This window comes from Pelodiscus sinensis, chromosome 2 (assembly GCF_052426305.1).
Source record: "Pelodiscus sinensis isolate ZL-2025 chromosome 2, ASM5242630v1, whole genome shotgun sequence".
In the NCBI taxonomy this organism is placed as follows: Eukaryota; Metazoa; Chordata; order Testudines; family Trionychidae; genus Pelodiscus; species Pelodiscus sinensis.
The window spans coordinates 89077714-89103419 of NC_143053.1; the positions used below are offsets into that span (position 1 = coordinate 89077714).

General features: G+C 43.5%; 1 protein-coding gene across 3 annotated transcripts in view; it reads right to left on the minus strand.

Annotated features, from left to right (window-relative positions):
- Window positions 1-1864: 1864 nt before the first annotated feature.
- Window positions 1865-25706, minus strand: part of AFG3L2 (AFG3 like matrix AAA peptidase subunit 2) — a 45937-nt gene continuing 22095 nt past the window's right edge. For all 3 annotated transcript variants that reach the window (XM_006117495.5, XM_006117494.5, XM_075920999.2), the window contains 9 exons: window positions 25083-25220; window positions 15838-15991; window positions 14711-14818; window positions 14395-14520; window positions 12567-12677; window positions 11814-11929; window positions 8497-8697; window positions 4809-5003; window positions 1865-2888 (listed from right to left, as the gene is read on the minus strand). In XM_006117495.5, coding sequence (XP_006117557.5) covers window positions 2649-2888; window positions 4809-5003; window positions 8497-8697; window positions 11814-11929; window positions 12567-12677; window positions 14395-14520; window positions 14711-14818; window positions 15838-15991; window positions 25083-25220 — 1389 coding nt within the window. In that variant the 3' untranslated portion in view covers window positions 1865-2648. The remainder of the gene's footprint in view (window positions 2889-4808; window positions 5004-8496; window positions 8698-11813; window positions 11930-12566; window positions 12678-14394; window positions 14521-14710; window positions 14819-15837; window positions 15992-25082; window positions 25221-25706) is intronic.

The window sequence follows — 25706 nt, forward strand, 5'->3', positions numbered from 1 at the left end:
CCCCCCCAGCAGACCAGGGCCACCCGAGCAAAGCCGCCCAGGCGGCGGCTTTGCTCGGGTGACCCTGGTATGCTGGGGGGGTTCCAGCGGCTTTGCTGGACCCCCCCAGCAGACCAGGGAGACAGGAGCAAAGCCACACGGGCGGCGGGGTCCCTCCGCCTGTGCGGCTTTGCTCAAGTCTCCCTGGTCTGCTGGGGGGGACTCCCCCCAGCACCCCAGGGAGACAGGAGCAAAGCCACACGGGCAGCGGGGTCCCTCTGCCTGTGCGGCTTTGCTCGGGTCTCCCTGGTCTGCTGGGGGGGGAGGGGGCGCAGCTAGTGCAACCCTCCCTCCCCCCAGAAGACCAGGGTTTTGTTGCGGGACGCCTCGGGTAGAGCAGCTGAGGTGCTGCCTGGTTGTTCCTGTGGGAACCTACCAGGCAGCGCCCCAGCTGTTCTGTCCCAGGCTCCAGATTCAGCAGCTGTTGAAACTGATCAGGCTGATTCCAGGAAGCTGGGGGCAGAGCAACTCTGCCTCCGGCTTCCTGTAGTCAGCCCCTGGTCAGTTTCAGTGGCAGCAGCTGAATCTGGAGCCAGTTCCGACTTACATACAAATTCAACTTAAGAACAAACCTATAGTCCCTATCTTGTACGTAAGCCGGGGACTGCCTGTATACACCTTCTTATAATGTAAAGCAAATAAGGGTTTGACAGAAAAATGGATGTGCCTAGAATGGGATTGCTTCTCCTAAAACCAGACAGAAAAGAGAGACTCACCGGGCAGATAAAAGGGACTGGCTGGGGATGCCTCAGCCCTGAGCATCCTACTTCCCAAGTGCCCCTTAGGTAGGGCAGGAAGGCTACAGTTCCACCCTTCCCCCTATTCATATGGGAACATTGTTCTCTCTTCCCCTTCATCAGGAAGCAAAGGGAAGTGCAAAATTTGCTGCATTCCTCTCAGACTGGGGAGCACAGGGTGCAGACAAAAGCTGGATCTGCTCCAGTTGGGGGACATGCACCTCTCCCCCAGCTGTGCCTGCTGGAGCTGCAGTGGCCACAGAGAGGCACTCTCTCACCTAATCCCAAACTGCTGTAGTGAGAGAGGGCAGAGGTAGTATTCTCCCCCGGGGGAGAGGAATCCCTCATCTCCAGAGCAATGATTAAAATTAAACATGTAAATTTTTGTTTTAGGAAAATAAAATGAAAATGAAGTACCTGAACAAACCCAGGTAAATCTCCATGTGTGTGTGTGTGTGTGTGCGCGCGCGCGTGCGCATGTATGTGTACACAGCTCCCCACCCTCCCTACTTTAAATATCAGTTAATTTACTAGTGGAGTAGTCAAATTTCATGTCGGTGAGGTTGTTTGGGGTTTTTTTGCTTCTCACTCGTGTGCAACCCCCGACTGATTTTTCTGTGGGTCAGGAGTCCCCGATCTAAAAGAGGTACCCCACTCCTGCCTTGACGGATGCAACCTGTAGGCCTGAGCACAGATTTCTGCAAGTTGCATAACGCTGCTGTAAGAATATAATATTAAGCTGCATGCTAAATCTGTGCTAAGAATTACTGCCCACTTGAGGTTAGAAAAACACTGAATTTAGGATTAAGCAGACTGGTCACCAGTTCTTCGATATGAAAGACATGTTGCCATATTAACTAACACTATTCCACCTATCCAGCCTTCTACATAACTTTCGTAGAAAGACAGAAAAACAAGGTTACTAGTAGTTTTATATTTGCGAGGAACAACTCCAGTGTACTAACTCAGGGAAAGCTTACACTAACGTCAGTAGGAGTTGAGATCAAATAAAGACCTCCTAGTGGGGCCAAAATTTTCTTGTAAAGAAATCACCCTAAAATAAAATGGCAAGAGAGTATTCAGAAAAATACAGTGTTCTGATTTTAATGACTTTCAAAGAAATCTTATTTACACCATGAACACAGTGCATTGACATGTTCAATATCTTACAGCTCACTATAAAAAAGAAACCCCATTTTATTAAAACTCCAGAAGTTGAATTTAGTTTTACACTTAAGACACTGAACCATGACTATAATTGTCAAGCCATTCAATGAGTCTCCAATTTCATGTAAATTTACATGGTAATTCTCTATGAACAAATTGGTTTTGAAGAGGAGGGTAAAATGAAATAGCAGGAGGGTGAAAAAAGCTGATGCTTTGCAGAAAAAGTGTTTTTGTAAGTTGACAAAATCCTTGCCTAAGCATTTAATAATACATTTCCCCACACATATAGATGTTAAAATGATTCACATTTGTGTAAAGTTACATATACAAACTTTCCAGATCAGTATTAATGGAACCTTCATTTGCATTAGATTTAGAAATGGATCTGTGCCACAGAGTTTAGATTTGGATCTAAACCATTCCAAAGTTGGAATGGGAGGGTCCAAGTTCTTATGTTCCAGTACAGGCCAATATCTAATTAACATCTCCCTTAGTTGACAGCTGAGACGAGATTATCTTTTACTTAAACGTCTTCATAAGAGGGATCCAAGTATTCTTGTCCCCTTGTATTAACCTCTGCACTTCTGTTTATCACTAAAGTTTTGTTTAAATATGCAGATGGTTTTTAAGTCCAAATTATTGAAGTGTTTTTCCAGTCTTTTCAAAACACAAATAAAAAACAGTGTAATTTTGCACCACAGCAAACTAAAATGGCATGCCTCCTGTTATTTGCCTGGCAATCTGTTCATCTGTGGTCTCCTTCTCTTTTTCACGATCTTTGTTCCAGTCTTTAAGGCCTTCTGGAAGAGAAGTATCCTCATCTAGACTGCCTGTGCCTTCAACAAATTCTTCATAAGTAGATTTTTCTGCAAATGGTCTTGGGCCAAGTAGTTCAACCATATCACTTTTATCTAGCACCTCCTTCTCCAACAGTCGTAAAGCAACCTGAAAAACAACAACATATATTACACAAACAGGTACAGGGCATATTTGCTCTCTCACATGAAAGAGGAGCAATTACAGAGGCACCCTGTTCTTCAAAATTCTGTGCTGGTCTATTTTAGGGAGTTGGGATAATCAGCAAGGTTCACTTCCTGCTGTAAGACCTTCAACGTGCATTAGGATAATTGAGAGTTTTGTATTTTTAAAATCCTCAGAGTATCAGATGCAGTGCCTTGAGCAACAATGGATGGCTGCTTCAGAATAATGCTGCTGCTGCAGGAGGGCTCTGAAGAATGTTATAGGCTTTTAATAATAGATATAAGGCCACTTTCTTAGCTGTTCCTGTATCTTTGCCTACCATGCCATCGTAAGACACAATAGGCCTGAGGCGGATAGTTCTGTTCAGAGCAGTGTTTTTTTGTTTAAAAAAAAAAAAGTGCCAGTACTCCAGGGGAAAAGTTGTTGAGATCTGACTGTAGGTGCTGGTACTGCGTCTGGAGGTGCCAGTATTGAGTACGGGGCAATACGGTCGCAAAAAAAGCATTGGTTCAGAGTATTCTCCAAGCTACAAAACAAGGTTTCACTCTGCAGAATATGGCATATACATTACCAGGAGAAGGTTACAAGTTTATTAGGTGCATGTTGTCTTGTACAGCATTCAGTGCTTGGAAGCATGAGCTATGACTAGGACAACAGCAGAAGAACACACAAATTTCTCTAATGTATTTTAAAAAAAATACTAGTGGAATGTGCCACCTTTGCAGCCACAGAGCATGATGATCTTCTTTTGCTGGCAGGAAAAACTTTTGCAAGAGCGAGCAAGCACAAGAAAGAGGATACATTATGAAGCAAGGAGGAAGAGACTGAGATGAGAGGGGTTAACTATTAACAAGGAGAATAAAGCCTACAATGGTTTAACAATCACAAAATGGTAAATAAGTGCGATTGACAGACACTTGGCTCCTGCATTCTCTGTTTTTTTACACTTAAAGATGAAGTTTTGCCAGACTTTGCAACTGTCCCTTTGATGAGACACTACTGTATATTCTTTCTTGGAGAGATGGTCAGTTACACCATTCTGACAGAAACCCATAAAAAGTTGTTGAATTCTTGCAGATAACTCTGTCAGATAATGTACATCCAAGAGAACCCTCCTGTCTTTGAAAGATCACAGGTAAAGCATATGGAGGAGGGGAGCCCCAAACGAAGTGCAATCTGCAAGATGCTTTATTTCCAATCTGTGAGCAGAGTCCCCGGAATCTAATGTTCATCAACATTTCAGAGGGAGGAGAAAAGAGAAAGAATTTTACGTGTTCATCTCCCATAAGATTGAAGTAAAGTTTTAGACCACATTCTTCCAGATATCTAGTGTTTGCAGAACCTTAATGTTTCATTTTACAGTGTTATTGCTCCCCCTACCAGCCAGAGGCTTTGCAGGTGAGTAATTCTGTCTTCTATCTACAACAGTTTTCTCAAAGTGGTCTGCGAAACCGGTCTGAGAAACCTGCTAACTGGCCGCTCCGGTGTGTTTGTTTATTTACTGGCTCCACAGCCACAGAACCTCGTGGCTCCCATTGGCTCCAGTTCGCCATTTGCAGTCAAGGGAGGTGTGGGAAGCAGCGTGGTTTTACAGCCCACTTTGAGAAACTCTGATCTACAAGAAAACTGGCTGACAGAACAACCTTAAATACAGCTGTGAAGGAACTGGAATAGCAGAGCACAATATACTTCTTACAAATCTTGTAGCATGTTGTCTTGTAATAAGTTGAATACTTGCCATCTGAATGCTTTATAGTGTTGAAGAATGTAATGGTTTAATATTCAACATATCTATGTGACTATCTATGCAAATTAATGTATTCAGCTCATTTTGGCCATTTTAACTAAAACTTGACATTGGGGATAAGAACTTATAAAACATACCTTTTCCACATCTGGCTTCTTCTCCATTAAGAGAGTTACTGTCCTTTCATAGGCACTGTTAATTAGATTTCGCACTTCTTCATCAATTAATCTTGCAGTTGCCTCACTGTAAGGTTTCTCCAGTACCATGTCTCCTTGACGAGGGAGATCAAAAGAAATCTGCCCTACCTTTTCATTCATGCCAAACTGCACAATCTGAAAGATGAACAGCACAAGAAGTGGAAAATTTAGATTTTGAATGTATTAGTGTAGTACTGAAACACAGAACATCAAGAATTGTAACCTATTTATAAGCAGAATTAAATTTATTACAATGAGAAAATAACTTTTCTATGAAAAAAAACAAAAAAACCATACTAACTAATGATAATTCCCTCTTTTGTAAATCACTAACAGATTCCATCAAAGTCAGAGACTCATAGATATTTAAACAGCCAAGATACATTTATATGATTTAAATGCTCACAAAGCTTGGATGTGTCGGAGTTACAAAAGTGTTTGTATACAGTAATGCAACCATGTCAGTCCCAGGATATTAGACACACAAGGTGGGTGAGGGGATATCTTATTGGATTGACTTGTTGGAGAGAGAGGCAACCTTTCGAGTTACATGGCACTCTTTTTCGAGACTATGTACCTCAAAAGCTTGTCTCTCTCACCATCAGAAGTTGGTCTAATATTACCTTACCCTTTTCTCAAAAATGGTAATTTTGTTCTATTTTAAAGTTTTCCACAAAGTATTTAAAAATGTAAGCAGCATATAGTGTGTTGAGTCAGGAGTACATTTGAAATTCATTTTAAGACAGAAGGTAAAGGTATCACCATCCTGTAAATGTACCCTAGAATAACTGGAAATACCTTCCTGCCCCCAAATGCTGATTAAATAATTTGATCAGAGCATTAACACCAAGGACCCTTGAAGATTTTATCCTAACATGCATAAGTAACTGCACATGATACTCTTGTTCAACTACAGGTCAAATCTTAGTCTCCATGACTCAATGATTACAAGAATTTCCTAATCAATTAGTAAGAGTCAGTAGTAAATTGGGTACATGTGTGTAAGTTACATCCTATTCCTAAAAGATCTGCAGAGTTTCTCTTGTCCTGTATTAGAAGCTTAAAAGCATTCCATTTTCACTTTTACCCTAAGCCTGACACCAGTTGTATGCTCTAATGCAGTGGTTCCCAGCCGGTGCTGGGCCACGAACCGCTGGCTGCTGGGCCGTAGCACGCTGCAGCACAGCAGGTGTTGTGCTAGGACCCAGCAGCAGTAGAAGCGATCACTGGCCCTGACCCAGCAGCAGGAAGCAACTCACAGCTGTTGCTCGCAGGAACTCTGGGGTCAGGCTCTGGGCTGGATACCCGAGTCTTGGCAGGTGCTGCTGCGGGGTTCCCAGAGCCTGGGCTGCACCCAGGAGGGGAAAATAGCCAGTAGGGCCAGTCCTGCTGCTCTCAGGAGCCTCTCCCAGGGCAGTACTCCCAGCCTGGCCAGCCCCTGCGCAGCCCAGGAAGGCAGCACTTGGGGAGCAGATGAGAGACACCGTGCCCCCAGGAGCAGTGCCCTGGGGCTCCAGGGAGTAGGTTTAAACGCAGGCTGCTCCCAGCAGAGCTGGCTGCAATCCCTGTCCGGGGCTCAGGGAAACTGCTGCCATCTCCCAGTGTGTGTGGGGTGAGGGGGAACAAGAACATGTGAGGTAGGGGCAGGAGGTGCTGCAAGGAGGTTGGTATTCAGGGGAGACTTATAGGGTAGATAGGATCAGGGGTGCAATGGAGGGAAACTCTGGGGGAAGGGGGAAGACCACAGGGAGGGAAAGGGGAGGATGTGAGGAGGGAAGGCTGGGGCCAGAGGAGTCTGTGGGAGCAAGAGCAGCCTGGCTGAGGAAGGGAAAGAGAGACAAGGAAGGGGTTGTACACAAGGAAACGGGGAGATACAATGGCATCTCTCCCACCCCATGGGGCAGGCGCGGGGGAGGCCAGAGGTGACTGGTGGTAGCACTTGGGGGCACCAGCTCCTATTCCCTTGACAAAATTTCAGTCGCTAAATAAGGTGTCCCACATGACCCCTGCACTCCTCCCTCTGCAGATACCAGTCACTCTTGGGGAGGGGCTGCCCCACCCAGCAGCCAGAGGGGAATTCTTTTTGTGAATTTATTTTAGTGTTGTAGGTATCGGTCAACTCTGATCTGTTGTGATATGTATTGTGTGTGTACAGATGCAATGTAAAACAACATGTGACCTCTTAAAATGAATTACAATAATGAATATGTATCAGTCCACCAAAAGTTTGTGAATGAGTTGCCACCCCATCGTATAAAAAAAGGTTGGGACCCACTGCTCTAAAGGGTACTCTAATGGTAGCAGGTCTCTGCTTCTATGTACATATTAGAAAGATGGGTAAGATTATGTAGAGCCATGGTGTCCAACTAGTTTTGAAGCAGTAGCCACCACTGTAGTGGCTACTGCTATAGCGAAATAGCCACACTCAACCAGCCAAATAGCCACATCTGGCTAGTATGTTAGACACCACAGGTGTAGAGGATAATCTGAATCTGAAGAGGGAGCTGCATATCCACCTCTAGAACCCAGGAATTTAGACTAATCCTTAGATTCTCATTCTTCTAGGAAGACACATGTCTAGTTAACAAGCCATAAGCACCTAAAACTAGCTAAAATGGAAATTTAAAATATAAGAGGTTGACTGAAGAACAAACATATTAAAGGATAGGGTCATAATTCAAAATGATTTGGACAAACTGGAGAAATGGTCTGAGGTAAATAGGATGACATTTAATAAGGATAAATGCAAGGTACTCCACTTAGGAAGGAATAATCAGTTTCACAGATAGAATGGGAAGTGACTGTCTAGGAAGGAGGTACAGGCAGTTCCCGGGTTACGTACAAGATAGGGACTATAGGTTTGTTCTTAAGTTGAATTTGTAGGTAAGTCGGAACTGGCTCCAGATTCAGCCGCTGCTGCTGAAACTGACCAGGGGCTGACTACAGGAAGCCCGAGGCAGAGTTGCTCTGCCCCCAGCTTCCTGGAATCAGCCACTGATCAGTTTCAACAGCGGCTGAATCTGGAGCCTGGGACAGAACAGCTGGGGCGCTGCCAGGTAGGTCCCCCTAGGACCAACCCGGCAGCACCCCAGCTGCTCTACCCCAGGCGTCCACAACAAAAGCCTGGTCTGCTGGGGGGGGGGATAAGCAAGACACAGGAAGTCATTCTTCTGCTCTACTCTGAGCTGATTAGGCTTAACTGGACACAATACTCCAATTCTGGGCACCACATTTCAAGAAAGATGTGGAGAAACTGGAAAAAGGGTAACAAGAATGAGTAAAGGTCTAGAGAACATGAGCTATGAGGGACGACTGAAAGAATTGGGCTTGTTTATTTTGGAAAGGAGAAGGCAGAGGGGACATGATAAGCAGTATTCAAGTATCTAAAAGGGTGTCACAAGGAGGAGGGAGATAAATTGTTCTCCTTGGCCTCTGAAGATAGGACAAGAAGCAATGGGCTTAAACTGCAGCAAGGGAGGTTCAGGTTGGCTATTAGGAAAACCTTACTAACAGTCAGGGTGGTTAAACATTGGAATAAATTGAATCCAATAAATTGGTTCTGTAGTTGATAGCTGGAAACCTTGGGGAGTGGAACCGGAAAATAAAATTTACTCCTTGACGAACAAACCTGAGCATATGCACTCTGAGTCACTTTCTTCAAGTCATCTTGGGCTCCTGTTGTAATTCTTCCAAAGAAGATTTGTTCGGACACACGTCCTCCCAGCGTCATGCACATTCTATCAAGTAACTGCTCTTTGGTGTAGAGATACTGTTCTTTGGGTAAATACTGGGCATAACCCAATCCTTTGCCACGTGGGATAATAGATACCTTAGTTCAAGAAAAGACAGATTTAATGGTAAGCTTAGAATTTATGGCAGGATAGGACTTTAAACATACCCCTTTCAAACTTAGAAAGAAACTTAAACCTCCTCCCCCCCCCCCCCATCTTGATTAAAACATTGTGCTTAGTTATGTCTCATTCCTAAAAAAACAATGTTTTAAGCATGATACATATAATCCTAATCAGAAGTATCTGGAAAAAAATATAATATTATACCTGGGATATAGCAATTATAATATATCCTAATATTTTATTCAGCCAATGAAAATTCAGATACTTAAATCAAGTACATCTGATTTGGTAATAGTAAGGAACTTTAAGCCTTTTTAGTATTGAGTGTCATGTGATAGCCTTTTCCCATTCATTGGCAAGAAGTGTGCACCCATGTTTAATAGCCTTCTGCATGAGTTATACAAGTTTGGAATGCCTGCAGTTGAACATGCAGGACTTCAGGCAGTCCCCGGGTTACGTACAAGATAGGGACTGTAGGTTTGTTCTTAAGTTGAATCTGTATGTAAGTCGGAACTGGCGTCCAGATTCAGCCGCTGCTGAAACTGATCAGTTTCAACAGCGGCTGAATCTGGACGCCAGTTCTGACTTACATACAGATTCAACTTAAGAACCCCAGGCATCCCCAAGTCAGCTGCTGCTGAAACTGATCAGTGGCTGATTCCAGGAAGCCCAGGGCAGGGGCTTCCTGTAGTCAGCCACTGGTCAGTTTCAGCAGCGGCTGACTTGGGGACGCCTGGGGCAGAGCAGCTGGGGTGCTGCTGGGTTGGTCCAGTAGCGCTGCCGCTCCTCGGCGCTACTGGACCAACCCAGCAGCACCCAAGCTGCTCTGCCCCAGGCGTCCTGATTCAGCCGCTGCTGAATCTGACCAGCAGTGGCTGAATCAGGACGCCTGGGGCAGAACAGCTGGGGTGCTGCCCGGTTGGTCCAGTAGCGCCCAGAGTGGCGCTACGGGACCAACTGGCAGCGCCCCAGCTGCTGTACCACAGGTGTCTGGAGCAAAGCCACGGAGCACGGGGGCAGCGGGACAGCCCAGACGCGCCGTGGCTGTCCGCTGCCCGCGTGCTCCGCAGCTTTGCTCCCCCGTCCCCCCGTCCCCCTGGTCTGCAGACCAGGGGGATGGGGGGGGGCAAAGCAGAGCCAAGCCACGGAGCGGCCGGCCAGCTGACAGCCCAGACGCGTCTGGGCTGTCAGCTGGCCGGGCGCTCCGGGGCTTGGTTCTGCTTTGCACCCCCCCCCCCCCCGCCCCGGTCTGCAGACCAGGGGGATGGGGGGGACGGGACGGGGAGCAAAGCAGAGCCAAGCAGAGGAGCGCGCGATCAGCTGACAGCCCAGACGCGTCTGGGCTGTCAGCTGGCCGGGCGCTCCGCGGCTTGGCTCTGCTTTGCCCCCCCCCCTTCCCCTGGTCTGCAGACCAGGGGGGGGGGGGGGGGGGCAAAGCCGAGCCAAGCCTCGGAGCGCGTGGGCAGCGGACAGCCCTGTCCGCTGCCCACGTGTTCCGCCGCTTTGCTTCCTCTCCCTGGTCTGCTGGAGACCAGGGAGAGGAACCCCGTTCGTAACTGCGGATCCGACATAAGTCGGATCCGCGTAACTCGGGGACTGCCTGTAATTTTAAAAACAAAGGGTATGTCTAGACTACATCCCTCTGGCAACAGAGGGATGTAAATTAGACATACCGACATTGCAAATGAAGTTGGGACTTAAATCTCCTGCGCTTCATTTGAATAAAAATGGCCTCCGCATTGTGCCATGTCAGCAGTTTGTCGGCAAAAAGCGGCTGCCAAGACCGGGATCGGGTGACAAAGAAAGCCTTTGTCGGCCGATCCTGTAAACCTCGTTTTACGAGGCATAAGGGATCGGGCGACAAAGGCTTTCTTTGTCACCTGATCACTGTCTTGACAGCTGCTTTTTGCCAACAAACTGCTGACGCGGCAAAACGCGGCAGCCATTTTTATTCAAATGACGCACGGGAGATTTAAATCCCCACTTCATTTGCAATGTCGGTATATCTAATTTACATCCCTCTGGCGACAGAGGGATGTAGTCTAGACATACCCAAAGTGACTACAGGCTGCACCTTCCAAAACTGGAATTCTCTGGTCTGGCAACATCCGTGGTCCAGCAGGTCATTACCAATCAATGTGGAAAAGTCTTAGCAATCCTTAAATTGTATTCTGAACGCATGCTGTATCTAGCTCAGTGGTTCCCAACCTCTTATGTACTGAAACATCTATGCTCAGGTTGACAAAAGCATTGTTTGGATCTTCTCTTATTTAGTAATCTGAGGCTGCAAACCCATTATATTTGATCATGACACCCCACATTGAGAACCAACAATCTTCTCCAACCCTCCTCAGTGTTCCTCATGTCTAGAGGAACACACTACTCTAGGTGTTGGATTGGAAATTAAATCTGAATTGTATGCTGTCTTTGGCCTCTCTGGTAATACTACCTACAAAGTTGTCAAATAGTATGAAATGCTGTAGTGGTTATTGTTCTTGAAGAATTGCCCCAAAACTCATCAGTTCTTTTCTCATAAGCTGAATAGCTGTCATATGGTTTTAACTTCTATTCATATTAAACTGACCCAGATTTGAGTTGGATCTAAGCAAGGCAGGCTCTAAATCCCACAAACTATCTAGCTCATCATATTTTGTATTCTTTTTAAAACAAACGAGGATGGTAGCTGGATTCATAAAGGATGTTGGGAAGTTACAGTGGATAAGACAATTCTTAATACTGTAGTGTAGTACTATGGCATCAAGCTATTCAACAGAACCTGTTTATTTTGAGACAGATAAGAGTACCCTTTACCTTCAAAGGAGGCCCTTAATAGCAGATGCCATAAAAATTGATCAGAAATAATTTTAAAAAGCTAGCTGCAAAGGAGAATGAAGAAGATAGCATCTTAGCACTCCTATGTCTTCCATTAGACTATGTTTTAATATCTGATAGAACAGTAATCAATATATCACATGATTTTGTATTTTCTTCCCAAAACCAGGAAGAAAAAAAATGAATTAGTAACCTTATACTTCTAATTTAGTGTCCCTTTTCCTAAGGGAAGGGATTTTTAATTTTTTTCCTATTTTACCTTTAAGAGTGGGTCAGCATGTTCCAGAAACCATCCTGCTACTGCATGGCCTGCCTCATGATATGCTACAGTCTTTTTCTCCTCGGGTTGTAGTACCTGCGTTTTCTTTTCCAAACCTTTACAAAGAACACATTAGCTGACCAAAAGTTTCAGACACACCTCTTCCATCAACAATATTCAACATTTCCTATTGGTATCTGTTTTGAATTGACAACATTCCTGTCACAGTGGTATTTAGGTACCATGCATGGAATATATTGTTAAGTCAAGGGATGAGAAAGAGAAGGAAGATTTTAAATTCCATATTTATCTTGAAGATAATCAGTATTTTGCATTTTGTACTACATTCTGCTTTTATCAAAAGACTTTCTAATCTGTACATAAGAGTTCCTCAGTATATTCTGATGCACTATACCAAAACCTCTTCTTTAAATCAAACATGATACCACTTTAATTTGTATGCTCTCTCACAATGCTATTAAATTATAAACAGTAAAGTTCTTCCCTATAGCAAATGAGAAAAGTTTCCAGATGAGATTTGTAATGGAAAGGTGAATCAGCAAGGCAGAGGAACAATTGAACATGTGATATTAATTCTTTTAAAATCTTAAGACATAACATTAGCCATTTAGTGCAAAATTAAAGACTTATTTTTCAAAGTATCAGAAACAGATCTGAACTACGGCATTTAAAAATAGAAACCTTCTGCCACTCTCTTCCCTTGTTGACTAATGATCCATTCTATTCTCTCACCTCCTATTACTCGTTCAATCGCTTGCTCAAAATGCTTTTGGTTTATGGCATCCGAAAGGTGTCTTGCAGCTATCAAAGCAGCTTCATTACAAACATTAGCGATGTCAGCACCTAAAAATCAAGGTAGAGGACATGCATCAGTGTCATTTCCAACTACTGCTTTCTCTCAGCACTAACAAGATGGCAGCAGTCTAGTTTTGGCAAAGTGACCAAAGCATCCCAATAAGACAAACATCACAAAGCTTGCGAGACTGGTTATATACTTGAACCTTCTTAACGTGGGTTAAAAATCTTGTTTTTTAAACAGTGACTCAAGATAAGTGGACCACAGATATTGCTGGATCACAGAGCCCCAGAGTGCAAACTGGCTGGAAGCCCCATCCCCCAGGAGTCCCAGTCAGCGCGGCAGCAGCAGCACTGGTGAACCCCGTCCCCAGGAAGCTCCAGCCGGGCTGGGGAGCAGCGGGGCAGCCAGAAGCAAAAGCAGGGCAGCCAGTCCCTGGGGATCCCAGCGGAGTGTGGCAAAGGTGGGGCAACCAGCAAGCCCCATTCCAGGGACCCCCAGCAGAGCACAGCAGAAGCAGGGCTGGCACGCCCCATCCCCAGGGCACAGCAGAAGTGGGGCAGCTGGAAAGACCTATCCCCGGGAATCTCCGGTGGAGAGCAGTAGAAGTGGGGCAGCCAGCAAGCCCCGTCCCCAGGGATTCTAGGTCAGGCAGGGAAGAAGCAGGGCCCTGTTGGCTGGGAAGCTCCGTCCCCAGGGAGTCCCAGCGGGCTGGAGCCCAAGTCCAAACCCTGCAGGCTGGAGCCTAGTGACAGAGGGGCAGGAGCAGAGCCAACCGCAAGGAGGGGGAGCGTCCTGGGAGGCCCATAGTAGGGGACCTCCTCCTATCCAGCAAATTTCCTCATTTGGGACAGGTCAGGTCCTGAGGGTGCCAAATAAGGGAGGTCTGGCCTGTATTTATGGTAAAGAACTAATGCTCCACTTTAATATATGAAGCTGTATAAATACACTCAGTTAGGGCCATTCATCTTACTTCTTTAAACTGATTATTAGAAGGAATTTATTGTTTGTCAAGTGCTCAGCTAACAAGTGCTACATCCTAAAATCTGCTATATAGCCACAGACCAGGTACAGAATGGGTAGCAACAGTGAAGGCTTTTCCCCATATGGACCCATCACATCTCAAACCTTGCTTTGGAATGATCTCTTATATGAGCACAAGAATTGCCCTGGCTTCAAGTCATTCAATCACTGGTATGTCTAAAGAGACTCCATATAATGGCACCAACTGACGACAACTATAGTGGTGGCACAGTGTTGTAGACACAGTTACATAGAGACAATTTTATATAGACCACTACTGTCAGGTGGCAACCATTTTTGATAGAAAAAGACCTTGGCTGGATTAGAACAGTGATTCAAATTTCTGTAATTTATTTCTGGGAAGCATGTCTCAATATCTGAGTAAAAGCAGCAACATCTGATTATAACTAAACTATTTGCAGGGGTAGATAATAAATGGGTATGCTTTTTTTTAAAAAAAAATTACATTTAGAGTCAGAAAAGGAACATCCAAAACAATTTTAAAAAAATCAGTTTCCATAAATAGTGAGAAAACTAACTTAACTTTTTAGTGAAGGGAGGAGCAAATTGCCATCTGGATTTGTCACAATGATGAAACAGAATGAGAATTTCATACTATACCTAAAAATTATTAGCTATTCAAGAGTAATGACGTAGGAAGACGTGGAAGGAAAGAAAACTGTCCTGGTAGCTAATGTACTATGCATATTTAGAGAAAGTATGACTCTATAATTCAGTTACCTGAAAACCCAGGAGTTAGTGATGCAAGTTTTCTTGCCAGGTTATCTTTATCTATGATGCTTTCTAGCTTCAGAGGCCTGAGGTGAACTTTGAAAATAGATGCTCTTCCCTTTATATCTGGAGGTCCTTCAAGAGTTTAAAAAGAAAAAAAATTACTTAATACATAATAAACACATATCTTCATATTAAAAACATTTAAGATCCATTCCTGCAAACACTTAGGCATGGAAATAGTTCCAATGATTTTGGGGAAAACTTGTGCCCCCAAGTATTTGTAGGAACACTCTCAAATAGGCTAAGATGCAGATAATCTTACCGATGTAGATCTGTCTATCAAAGCGCCCAGGCCTCATTAGTGCAGGATCTAAGATATCAGGTCTGTTGGTGCCTGCCAAAATGACTACATTTGTGGTAGTGTTAAATCCTGTTAAACAAAAAACAAACAAACAAAAACCACACACACACGAAGAAGGTTAATACTGCATTATCATTTATTAATGAATTAAAAAAAATCAACTGATGCAACAGAAAGTGATTTAGACTATCTACTTTACAGAATTGCACGCTTGTAAGACCGTTTCAGTGAATTAAAAAGAAGCACTTTTTAAAACTAGCCACTTTCTAATCCACTCAAGCTCTAAAAGGTACGGCTATTGTAAATCTCAGAAATTCATCAGTGTATTTGGCAGAAAGTGTCTGGAGTCTCACAACTTGTTTAAAAAAAAAGGCGGGGGGGCAGGGCTTGGACTCTGCCTTTGGTAAGTCACTATATTAAGATATAGCTTATCCTACAGATTTGACAATTAACATAGTGCTAATGAAATTGTGGGATTAACATAATTGGCTAGAGATGGATTTGGCTTGAGCAAAAACTTTTGCACATACATCTGCCATGGAAACAAACCTCAGGTCACTTCTCCCACCATTCCTCTTGCTACCTATCAGCTGGTGTGCAGTGTGTGTGTGGGGGTGAGGGGGATAGAGACCCAGCACTAGTTGGGACAGCTGATTCTCAGCTCGCACCAGGTCCCCCCTCCTGTGCTTCTGCTTTTTAAATCTATTAAGAGCCTACTGGCTCTTCATACATTTAAAAGACAGAGCTGCAGTGAGGTTAGCTCCTGGGGCCAGGAGCTAACCCTGCTGTGGCTCCCCCACTTATTGAATAATTGACTAGTCAATGGAAATTCCATCAATTAGTTGATTAAATTTAACATTCCCACGCAGAATCTCTGCTCTTCTACTTCCTGAACACTTAAGTTATAAATCCTAAAAATTCACTTATCACATCTAATGAAGTATTTCATTCTCTTCCCTCTGCATCCACATCTACAAAAAATTGTATTCTTGTGCTTGATCAATATTATATTTATCCCATTTCATTACAAAATAATCAAGATATATCTGTGCTTTTTTATAACCCAGTATTAGAAACTAAATAATTACCATCCATTTCTACTAGAAGTTGATTGAGTGTGTTTTCTTGTTCACTTTGCCCTCCAAAGTTGCCCCGTCCTCTCTTCCTTCCTACTGCATCTATTTCATCAATGAAGAGAATGCAAGGGGCATTTTTACGAGCCAGAGCAAATAAATCCCGGACCTTAACAAGAGAATACAATATCTCAGTTATTTTTAATGATCTAGACTAAGAGCCAAGATCAGAGTCACAGCATAGTATCTCATTATTGGCTTTTAAGAGTCCAGCTAATCTCACTGTTATGTTCAAAACAAAACCTCTAGCTCCAATAGCAAGGAATGAAATACTACAATGAAGCCACAATACTGCAAGACTAAAAAGCAGTAATGCAAGAGGAGTTTTATAAACTTATCTTTCGTACATTTTTGGATTGCACAGATTGTTTTAGGAAAGTGTACAAGACCAGAAAGCTACATTTTTAAATAAAGAGAAAAAACTGCTCAGTGTTGTACTTGTTTAATTTAAGCACTGTTTTATCCTGAGCAGTAACTTTATTACATTGTGGGGTCCCAATTCATCTCTAATGGTTTTCAGATCAAAACCTATTTGTTTTACAAGTTGGATGACTGTCCAACCTATACAGACCTCACTGCAGGAGGAAAACATTTTTCTAAAGTTCACTCCTACAAACTCAGAACAGAATCTCTCCACACACAATCACTGGCAATAAAGAATAGTGATAGAGATGTAGCCGTGTTAGTCTGGGGTAGCTGAAGCAAAATGCAGGACAATGTAGCACTTTAAAGACTAACAAGATGGTTTATTAGATGATGAGCTTTCGTGGGCCAGACCCACTTCCTCAGATCAAATAGTGGAAGAAAGTAGTCACAACCATATACAGGCAGTCCCCGGGTTACATACAAGATAGGGACTGTAGGTTTGTTCTTAAGTTGAATCTGTATGCAAGTCGGAACCGGCGTCCAGATTCAGACACTGCTGAATCTGGACGCCAGTTCTGACTTACATACAGAATCAACTTCAGAACCCCAGGCGTCCCCAAGTCAGCTGCTGCTGAAACTGATCAGCAGCTGATTCCAGGAAGCCCGGGGCAGAGCAACTCTGCCTGGGGCTTCCTGTAGTCAGCGCTGGTCAGTTTCAGCAGAAGCTGACTTGGGGACGCCTGGGGCAGAGCAGCTGGGGTGCTACTGGACCAACCCAGCAGCACCCCATCTGCTCTGCCCCAGACGTCCTGATTCAGCCGCTGCTGAAACTGACCAGCAGCGGCTGAATCAGGACCTGGGGCAGAGCAGCAGGGGTGCTGCCGGGTTGGTCCAGTAGTGCCCACGGGCGCTGCAGGACCAATCGGCAGCGCCCCAGCTGCTCTGCCCCAGAGTCCAAAACAAAAGCCTGGTCTGCTGGGGGGGGGAGCACACTAGCTGCGCCCCCCCCCCCCCAGGAGACCAGGGACACGGGGAGCAGAGCCGCAGCGGCAGCGGGGTGCCGCGCCTCTGAGGCTTTGGTCTGGCAAAGCCTCAGAGGCGAGGGACCCCGCCACGGCTGCGGCTTAAGTCTGGGTGCCTGTGGTCTGCTGGGGACGGTCCCCAGCAGACCACAGGCACCCGGACTGAAGCCGCAGCCGCGGGGGGGGTCCCGCGCCTCTGAGGCTTTGCCAGAGCAAAGCCTCAGAGGCGCGGGGAACCGCCGCTGCTGCCGCTTCAGTCAAAGCCTCAGAGGCGCGGGACCCCCCGCGGCTGCGGCTTCAGTCCGGGTGCCTGTGGTCTGCTGGGGACCGTCCCCAGCAGACCACAGGCACCGGGTCTCAAGGGGCAGCAGCAGCGGTTCCCGCGCTTCTGAGGCTTTGCTCTGGCAAAGCCTCAGAAGCGCGGGAACCCGCCCGGTGCCCCTGGTCTGCTGGAGACGGTCTCCAGCAGACCAGGGGCACCGGAGCAGCTTACGAACGGGGCTTTCTCGCCCCGACTTCCGGGGCGAGAAAGCTCCGTTCGTAAGTGCGGATCCGACGTAAGTCGGATCCGCGTAAGTCGGGGACTGCCTGTATACCAAAGGATACAATTAAAAAAATGAACAAATATGAAAAGGACAAATCACATTGCAGAACAGGAGGGGAATGCGGGGGAGGAGGGGAGGAAGGAAGGTAAGTGTCTGTGAATTGATGATATTAGAGGTAGGGAGAGTGGGATGTTTGTGAGTTAATGGTATTAGAGGTGATAATTGGGGAAACTATCTTGGTAATGGGTGAGATAGTTCAAATGTTTGTTGAGTCCTTTTTGGAAAGTGTCGAATTTTAACATGAATGACAGTTCAGAGGATTCCCTTTCAAGTGCAGATGTAAAAGGTCTTTGTAGCAGAATGCAGGTGGTTAAGTCATTGAGAGAGTGTCCTTTCTGGTTAAAATGGCAAGAAACTGTTTTCTCTTTGTGATCTCGAACACCACATTTTACAAACCTCTCCCCTCGGATCCCACCTTGGAATACCAAAAGAAACTACAACGTCTCCTTAAAAGCCTCCCCACAGCTACTCGGGAACAAATCCACACAGAATCACCTTCTGACCCCCGACCAGGATTGTTCTATCTACTTCCCAAGATCCATAAACCTGGGCACCCCGGACGTCCCATCATCTCTGGTATTGGCATGCTCACTACTGGTCTATCCAGCTATGTAGACACTCTTCTCAAACCCTTAGTAACCAATACCCCCAGCTATCTCCGAGACACTACTGACTTCCTAAGGAAACTACAAAACATCGATAACCTCCCCAATAATACCATCCTTGCCACCATGGATGTAGAAGCTCTATATACCAACATCCCACATGAAGACGGATTACAAGCAATTAGAAACACTATCCCAGAGGACACTACTGCCAACCTGATAGCAGACCTATGTAACTTTGTTCTCACCCACAATTATTTCCAGTTTGAGAACAACTTATACCTCCAGATCAGCGGCACAGCCATGGGTACACGCATGGCCCCACAGTATGCTAACATCTTTATGGCTGACCTAGAACAACGTTTCCTCAACTCCCGTCCCCTTTCACCCCTCCTCTACCTACGGTACATCGATGACATCTTTATGATCTGGACGCATGGCCAAGAAACACTGGAGATATTCCACAGAGATTTCAACAACCTACACCCCACCATCAACCTCAGCCTGGACCATTCTACACGAGAGATCCACTTTCTGGACACCACCGTACAAATCAACAATGGAAAATTAGACACCACTCTCTACAGAAAACCCACCGACTCATACAGTTACCTACATGCTTCCAGCTCCCATCCAGAACACACCACACGATCCATCGTCTATAGCCAAGCCCTTCGATACAACCGCATCTGCTCTAATCCCACTGACAGAGACCAGAAGCTTCAGGATCTCTACCAAGCATTTATAAACCTCAACTACCCACCCAGAGAAATAAAAAAGCAAATTGAAAGAGCCAGACGAATACCTAGAAACCATCTACTTCAAGACAGACCCAAGAAAACCAACAATAGAACACCACTTGTCATCACCTACAACCCCCAACTTAAATCTGTCCAACACATTATCAATAAACTACAGCCTATATTGGAACAGGATACCATACTCAAAGAGGCTCTGGGAGACAGACCCATAGTCTCCTATAGACAACCACCTAACCTCAAGATGATTCTTACCAACCACCACAGGACATACCACACTAATACCAACCCTGGTACCTTCCCTTGCAACAAACCCCGTTGCCAGCTTTGTCCACATATTCATTCTGCTGATACCATTATTGGACCTAACCAAGTGAGTTATAAGATCAAGAACACATATTCCTGCGCATCCAGAAATATAATCTATGCTATCATGTGCCGAAAGTGTCCGTCTCCTATGTGCATAGGACAAACATCTCAGACACTTTGCCAAAGGATTAATGCCCACAAAACAGATATCAGACAAGATCACAAAGAAAAAACAGTTTCTTGCCATTTTAACCAGAAAGGACACTCTCTCAATGACTTAACCACCTGCATTCTGCTACAAAGACCTTTTACATCTGCACTTGAAAGGGAATCCTCTGAACTGTCATTCATGTTAAAATTCGACACTTTCCAAAAAGGACTCAACAAACATTTGAACTATCTCACCCATTACCAAGATAGTTTCCCCAATTATCACCTCTAATACCATTAACTCACAAACATCCCACTCTCCCTACCTCTAATATCATCAATTCACAGACACTTACCTTCCTTCCTCCCCCCCCCCCCCCCGCATCCCCCTCCTGTTCTGAAATGTGATTTGTCCTTTTCATATTTGTTCATTTTTTAAATTGTATCCTTTGGTATATATGGTTGTGACTACTTTCTTCCACTATTTGATCTGAGGAAGTGGGTCTGGCCCACGAAAGCTCATCATCTAATAAACCATCTTGTTAGTCTTTAAAGTGCTACATTGTCCTGCATTTTGCTACTGGCAATAAAGATTTTGTAAAACAGGTTATACCCTTAATGGTACATTTACATGCCCCTCCTTCACTGGATTTGCACAGGTATCCCAACTGGATCTTAAGAGAATAGACTCCAGGTCAGTGATACCTGTGGCAGTTTCACCAGGCAGACAAAAGCAAAAAGCAATAAAAATCCCCCAACAACCTTTTCACTCAAACAAACAGATAATACTCTAAAATAACCACAAAACACATATTGGAGACACTTTTCCCAACATTTTACATAGTTCTACTATAAAATGTGACTGACTTTTCAACTGTCATTTTCTTGACTGAAGTGATGTAATAAACAGAATTAAATAAGTTGAACAGCTATGTGGTATAGTATTTCTCCACTGGAGGCAAGTGATTTGTTTTGTAATTAATAATCAACACACAAAAGGTTTTACAATCAAAATAATTGGTGCTAGATGTATTTAGTTCTATTGTGCAATATATTCTTAGTTAGCTTTAGTTTATCAACTTTAAGTATCAGACATCAGCCATGATCAGACTTAACCTGTGGCCACATTAAATTATAATATGCCATCCTACATCCATTGCATTGGCTGGGGATATGGATTTAACCTAGAAGCTAGCATACATAATGTGAAGCCACAGGAATTTTTTTTCAGCAAAGTTTTAAAATATTGGTTTAGAATTATAGACTTAAGAGGAGATGTAATATGAATTTTGAATGTCTACCTTTTTTTTGGATTCCCTCGCTTTCAAACACCGTATTTCTTCCTCTACCTTTTAATGTCTATCTGTCCCTCAAAAAACATGCATATAGGCTATACTTAAAGTTATGGTTTAATTCAGCTAAGGTATTAACTACCCTATCCAATTGTGAACGTTGTAGCCAGTAAGACAGAATGTCTAGGTTTTGGATTCTGAGTGGCTGTATGGCGGTATTCTGCTGACCTACACTAGTAATCAGATCACAAGGGTCTCATGAGAGCCAAGTCAGCAAGAGGGAAAAATACCTAAATGACAAAGGGCTCTAACAGAAAAAAATAGAAAGGGAGAAGCCAAGGGAGTAAACCAATCCAAGAGAAAACTTACACAAGAGTCTATGGAGAACTATTTGCCAATATTATCCAATTTTACAGCTTTACTACTCTGGTTATTAAAGCTGTAAAATAAAGTCACATCTCAAATAAGGTAAAAGAGTGAGGAATGAGAAATGAATTTTGGAGAAAACAATTGTTTGATATACAGGAGACGTTCACAATTTGTGGTTCCACATATTTGCGCACTTGTGTCCACTATCCTGAGCTGCGGGGGAATTTCCCGCAATGGATGCGAGCCATGGTTCCCAATATTCACAAATTTTGCCATCTATCATAGTGCCAGGTACGCATCTACTGAAAATGGAGAGGGTTTCCTGTATACAAAAACTATGTTAACATTAAGTTTGCTTAAGCACTCAAAAGTTAGGAAGCTCCAGAATAAAAATTGCAAAGTTGCATGCCCTTGTGCATATTCATTATAATATGGTTTTAAATTACATGATCTCATTTTATTAGTCAACAGGATAGACCTGCTCTGATGATGAATCAGGGCTGTTTGATAAAATATTCCTATCTGCAGGATCTGATTTATTGAAGATGAGAGATTTGTAATAAGTAAGGCAGGGCATTGAAGAAAAGATTGAACCCTAGAGAACTGGATTCTATCCCTGCCTCTGCCAGAGTTCCTGTGTGGTGCTAAGCAAATCAGTCAAATCAAACTTTTCCACTGCTGATCACTAACTGTTGGTTCCTCATTCTCTAGGCATCCAACTTGAGAATGGGACTTGATTTGCAGACATGTTGAGCACTCTGTAATGCAAAGTAATGTTGAAAACAAGAACTGTACTTGAATATATAAATGTTGCGTACTGCTCAAGGCTGAAAGCTTAAGTCCTAGTTGTCTCAGATTTGGCACCCAGAAATCTCACTTTAATTCTGTGCCTCAGGTCCCTATATACAAAATGGGGATACCAACATTCTTACTCCTCACAGAGGTTTTGTGAAGATCTCTTAATGTTGAGGCATTCCGATGCCATATGGAGAAGCACCATAAAAATGAATATGGAAATTAAATTCTATATTCAAAGCAGGGTTTTAGTTGGATAAAGTTAATAAAGCTTAGGAACAGACAGAACCATCAGGATAAAATAATACACTGAACAGCTTCTCATTAATCAAGCACCTTCCACACAATATAACAAATGAGGCAGATGTCTGTGGGAAAAAAAAGTTACGTGATTGTGTAATTAAAGACTATGCTGTAATGCACATATACCAGGAGGCTGAATTGAAACTACACAGGTAACCTTAACTCTAGTTTCTTCATTCTCAGTGCTTGACACAGCAGTTTAAATAATGTTTTTAACAATTTCCTTTTTTAAAAAATGTATTGGATTTTTAAAAAAAGCGAACTGAAAAATCAGAAATTTCATCATGTGGCCTCATATTGATACCCACATGGCTCATTGGTTGGGTTGGAATCTTTATGCACAGCAGACTTGAGACAACAAAAACTGCTAGCAGTGGTAGGCTGTCATACTTTATATAGGAACACAGCACTAAGGAGGATGAAACCCTTTGTCAGTGGCTTTCCCTTCATACTTTCTGATGAGAGGAATGGCGAGACTCATGAATCATAAGTTCCATTCCAGGTTCTGGATGGAATTGCTCTCTAGGAGGAACAGACTTCTGCCCATTCTCCCAGACCTTCATCCTTCTTGCTTCATCCCCCATAACTTTCCTTGTCCAGTCCTATCTCTTCCTCACTTCTGGCTCCTTGTCCCAGTCCCATTATCTTTACCCATTCAGATATTGTTTTCTTTCACCACCACCTTTTTCTGTCCCAAGTTTCTTTGCTCAGTCAGTCCTAGTCACCACCTCGTCTTCTCATCCAGGCAGTCTCTTCCTTCTTCAGCACTAATTCCCAGTCCCATTCTTCCTCAGCAGGCTCTTCATATAATCTTCTTTCACCTCTCCCAGATTGTCCCAGTTGCTAAACCAAGCTAATCCAAGTTCTCACCAATATATCCTAGCTCCTTATCAGATTTGTGTCTTCTCTGCCCTGTCCCCATTCTCCTCAATGGTTCCTAGTTCTCTTGTCCAGCCAGTCCCAGTAACTCCCCAACTCCAGATTTTGTATTAGTGTCATTGCCCCCTGCCAAAACAACTGACTTTCAGTCTTCCCTATATCTTTCCTTTACTGGTTACTAGTAGCGGCCTCCTTCAATACATGCCCTCTCATCCCAATTCCCTTTCCCATCCGGTCCCAGTCTACCATTCCAACTTAATTCCAGGCTCCTGCCCCAATCTACTCTTGCAGCCCTGCTTTTGTCCCACTCTGTGGGAAATAGTACATATCTCCCCTGCATATGACTGGAATATCACAGAGGGGAAATAAAATATTCTCACTCACTTTGTGGGGATGGCACATGTGTAGTCTGATCAGCGCTAACAGCTGAAATGCTTAAGCACATTCAATGTGCATCAGATCTTTGGAGAATTTAGCTATTAAATCTCTACTGAGCTGAACTTAATTTTTTTTTTGAAGATTTATATCAGATTCAGATTTGGATGCATTTTCACAGAGACTACAAAAGGCAAAACCCAGACTCATAGGCCACCCCTCCCTGCCAAATTTCAAGTCTCTAATCCAAAGAATTGGAGGGTGATAGGCATTACATTTAAAATACAAACACACAGACAGACACACAGAGTAGAAACTTTTCATATAGGCAAAGCAATGTATTCTTTCCTAGTCATGAAATTAGAAACTGCTGAACTGTTTGGGCTGAAGTTTTCCATAAGAATTCAGCCCAAGGCAAACTCACAGCATGAAAATAAATAAATAAATTAGAGCTTGACCCTATTATAAGCAACTGAAAACAGGAAGTGTTGAGTAACCTTAATATTGGTGGGGCTGGTAATATTTTTTTAAATCTATTTATATAAAAACATGGTCCTGCTATGTGGACAGGGGACTGGACTCGATGACCTCTCGAGGTCCCTTCCAGTCCTAGTATTCTATGATTCTATGAGTACATATGGGTTAAAGCTACTGATCTACATGAAGTTAATGGTCCAGTTCCAGTGATTAGGTACCACCTCACCCAAAAATCCCTTAACCACAAGCAGCACTTTTATCAGTAAAAGCTGCAAAATCATGTTAGGGATGAACAAGCTGTTATGTTACAGTTATGTCTGAAACCTGTATTCAAACTGCTTGTATCTTAGGGTTGGACATTATATATTTAAATTTTAATTCCAATTCATTGATTTGTTATGCATATATGCAAAACTACATCTGAAAATGTTATTTTATAACCTTCTTTAGAACAGCCAAACAGGTTTAATACACAGATTTGGGACTAAGTCGTCTTAGCTCAACTTTCAGCTAGAAGCAAAATTATGACCCAGACAAGTTTATGAAGACACATTTAAAAGGGACCAAAGGTCTCAGTGAAATGCTGACAAAAATTTAGTGAGGTAAGAGACATTGCCAAGGCTGCAGTCACAGATATAAGTGCATCAGAACAGAAGTTATGAGCAAACACAGCAAAGTAAGAAGCACAGAATGGCCCACAACTGCAGAATAATGGCACTAATTTTTTTAAAAAATAAGGTAACTGTGATTATCATTAATGAGAAACACCTGAAATTATTAGTAGGCTATTGAACAGATGACTAACTTAAGGTATATCAAACTTTTGGCCTACCAACCTTGACAGTGTCTTTTAAACAACTGATGCTGCAATAACAGAGCAAGACCAAAGACTTACTCTAGCTGGACCCACGCCGACAAACATCTCTAAGAACTCAGAGCCATTGACTGTAATGAATGGAACATTAGCTTCTCCTGCAGTTGCTTTAGCTAGAAGGGTTTTCCCAGTGCCTGGAGGACCTGTCAGAATGGCCCCCTGCAAAAAGGAGCATAATTAGCTTCTTTCAAAGAAAAATGTATGTGATAACATTTCTATCAGACCATCTTCTCCAGATAATCAGTCCAATACAAGAGGTCTAAAACAGGGTGAAAAATCAAGTTTTGGTGGATCAGATTCTCATCTCACTTAAATTTCCTGGAGTTATACTTGTGTTAAACCAGCATATGCAAGATCAAAATCAGACATCATATGACCATTTGTTTTTAAAAACAGATTTAGTGTAAGAAGTAAATTCAAAGAACTTTGGCCAAAATTTTGAAAAATATGAACTTCAGTATGGTAGGTATAAAATGGGATGGGGGGGGAGAAGGAGGCGGAAGGAGAGGGAAAAAAAGAGGTAGATTTACAGCAACGGATTATATGATATAGCCTGTAAATTTTCTCTTGTTCACTAATTTTGGCCAACATGACTATGGAATATGCCTCTTGGGATAGGGATAATCTTGTAGCAATGCACACTGT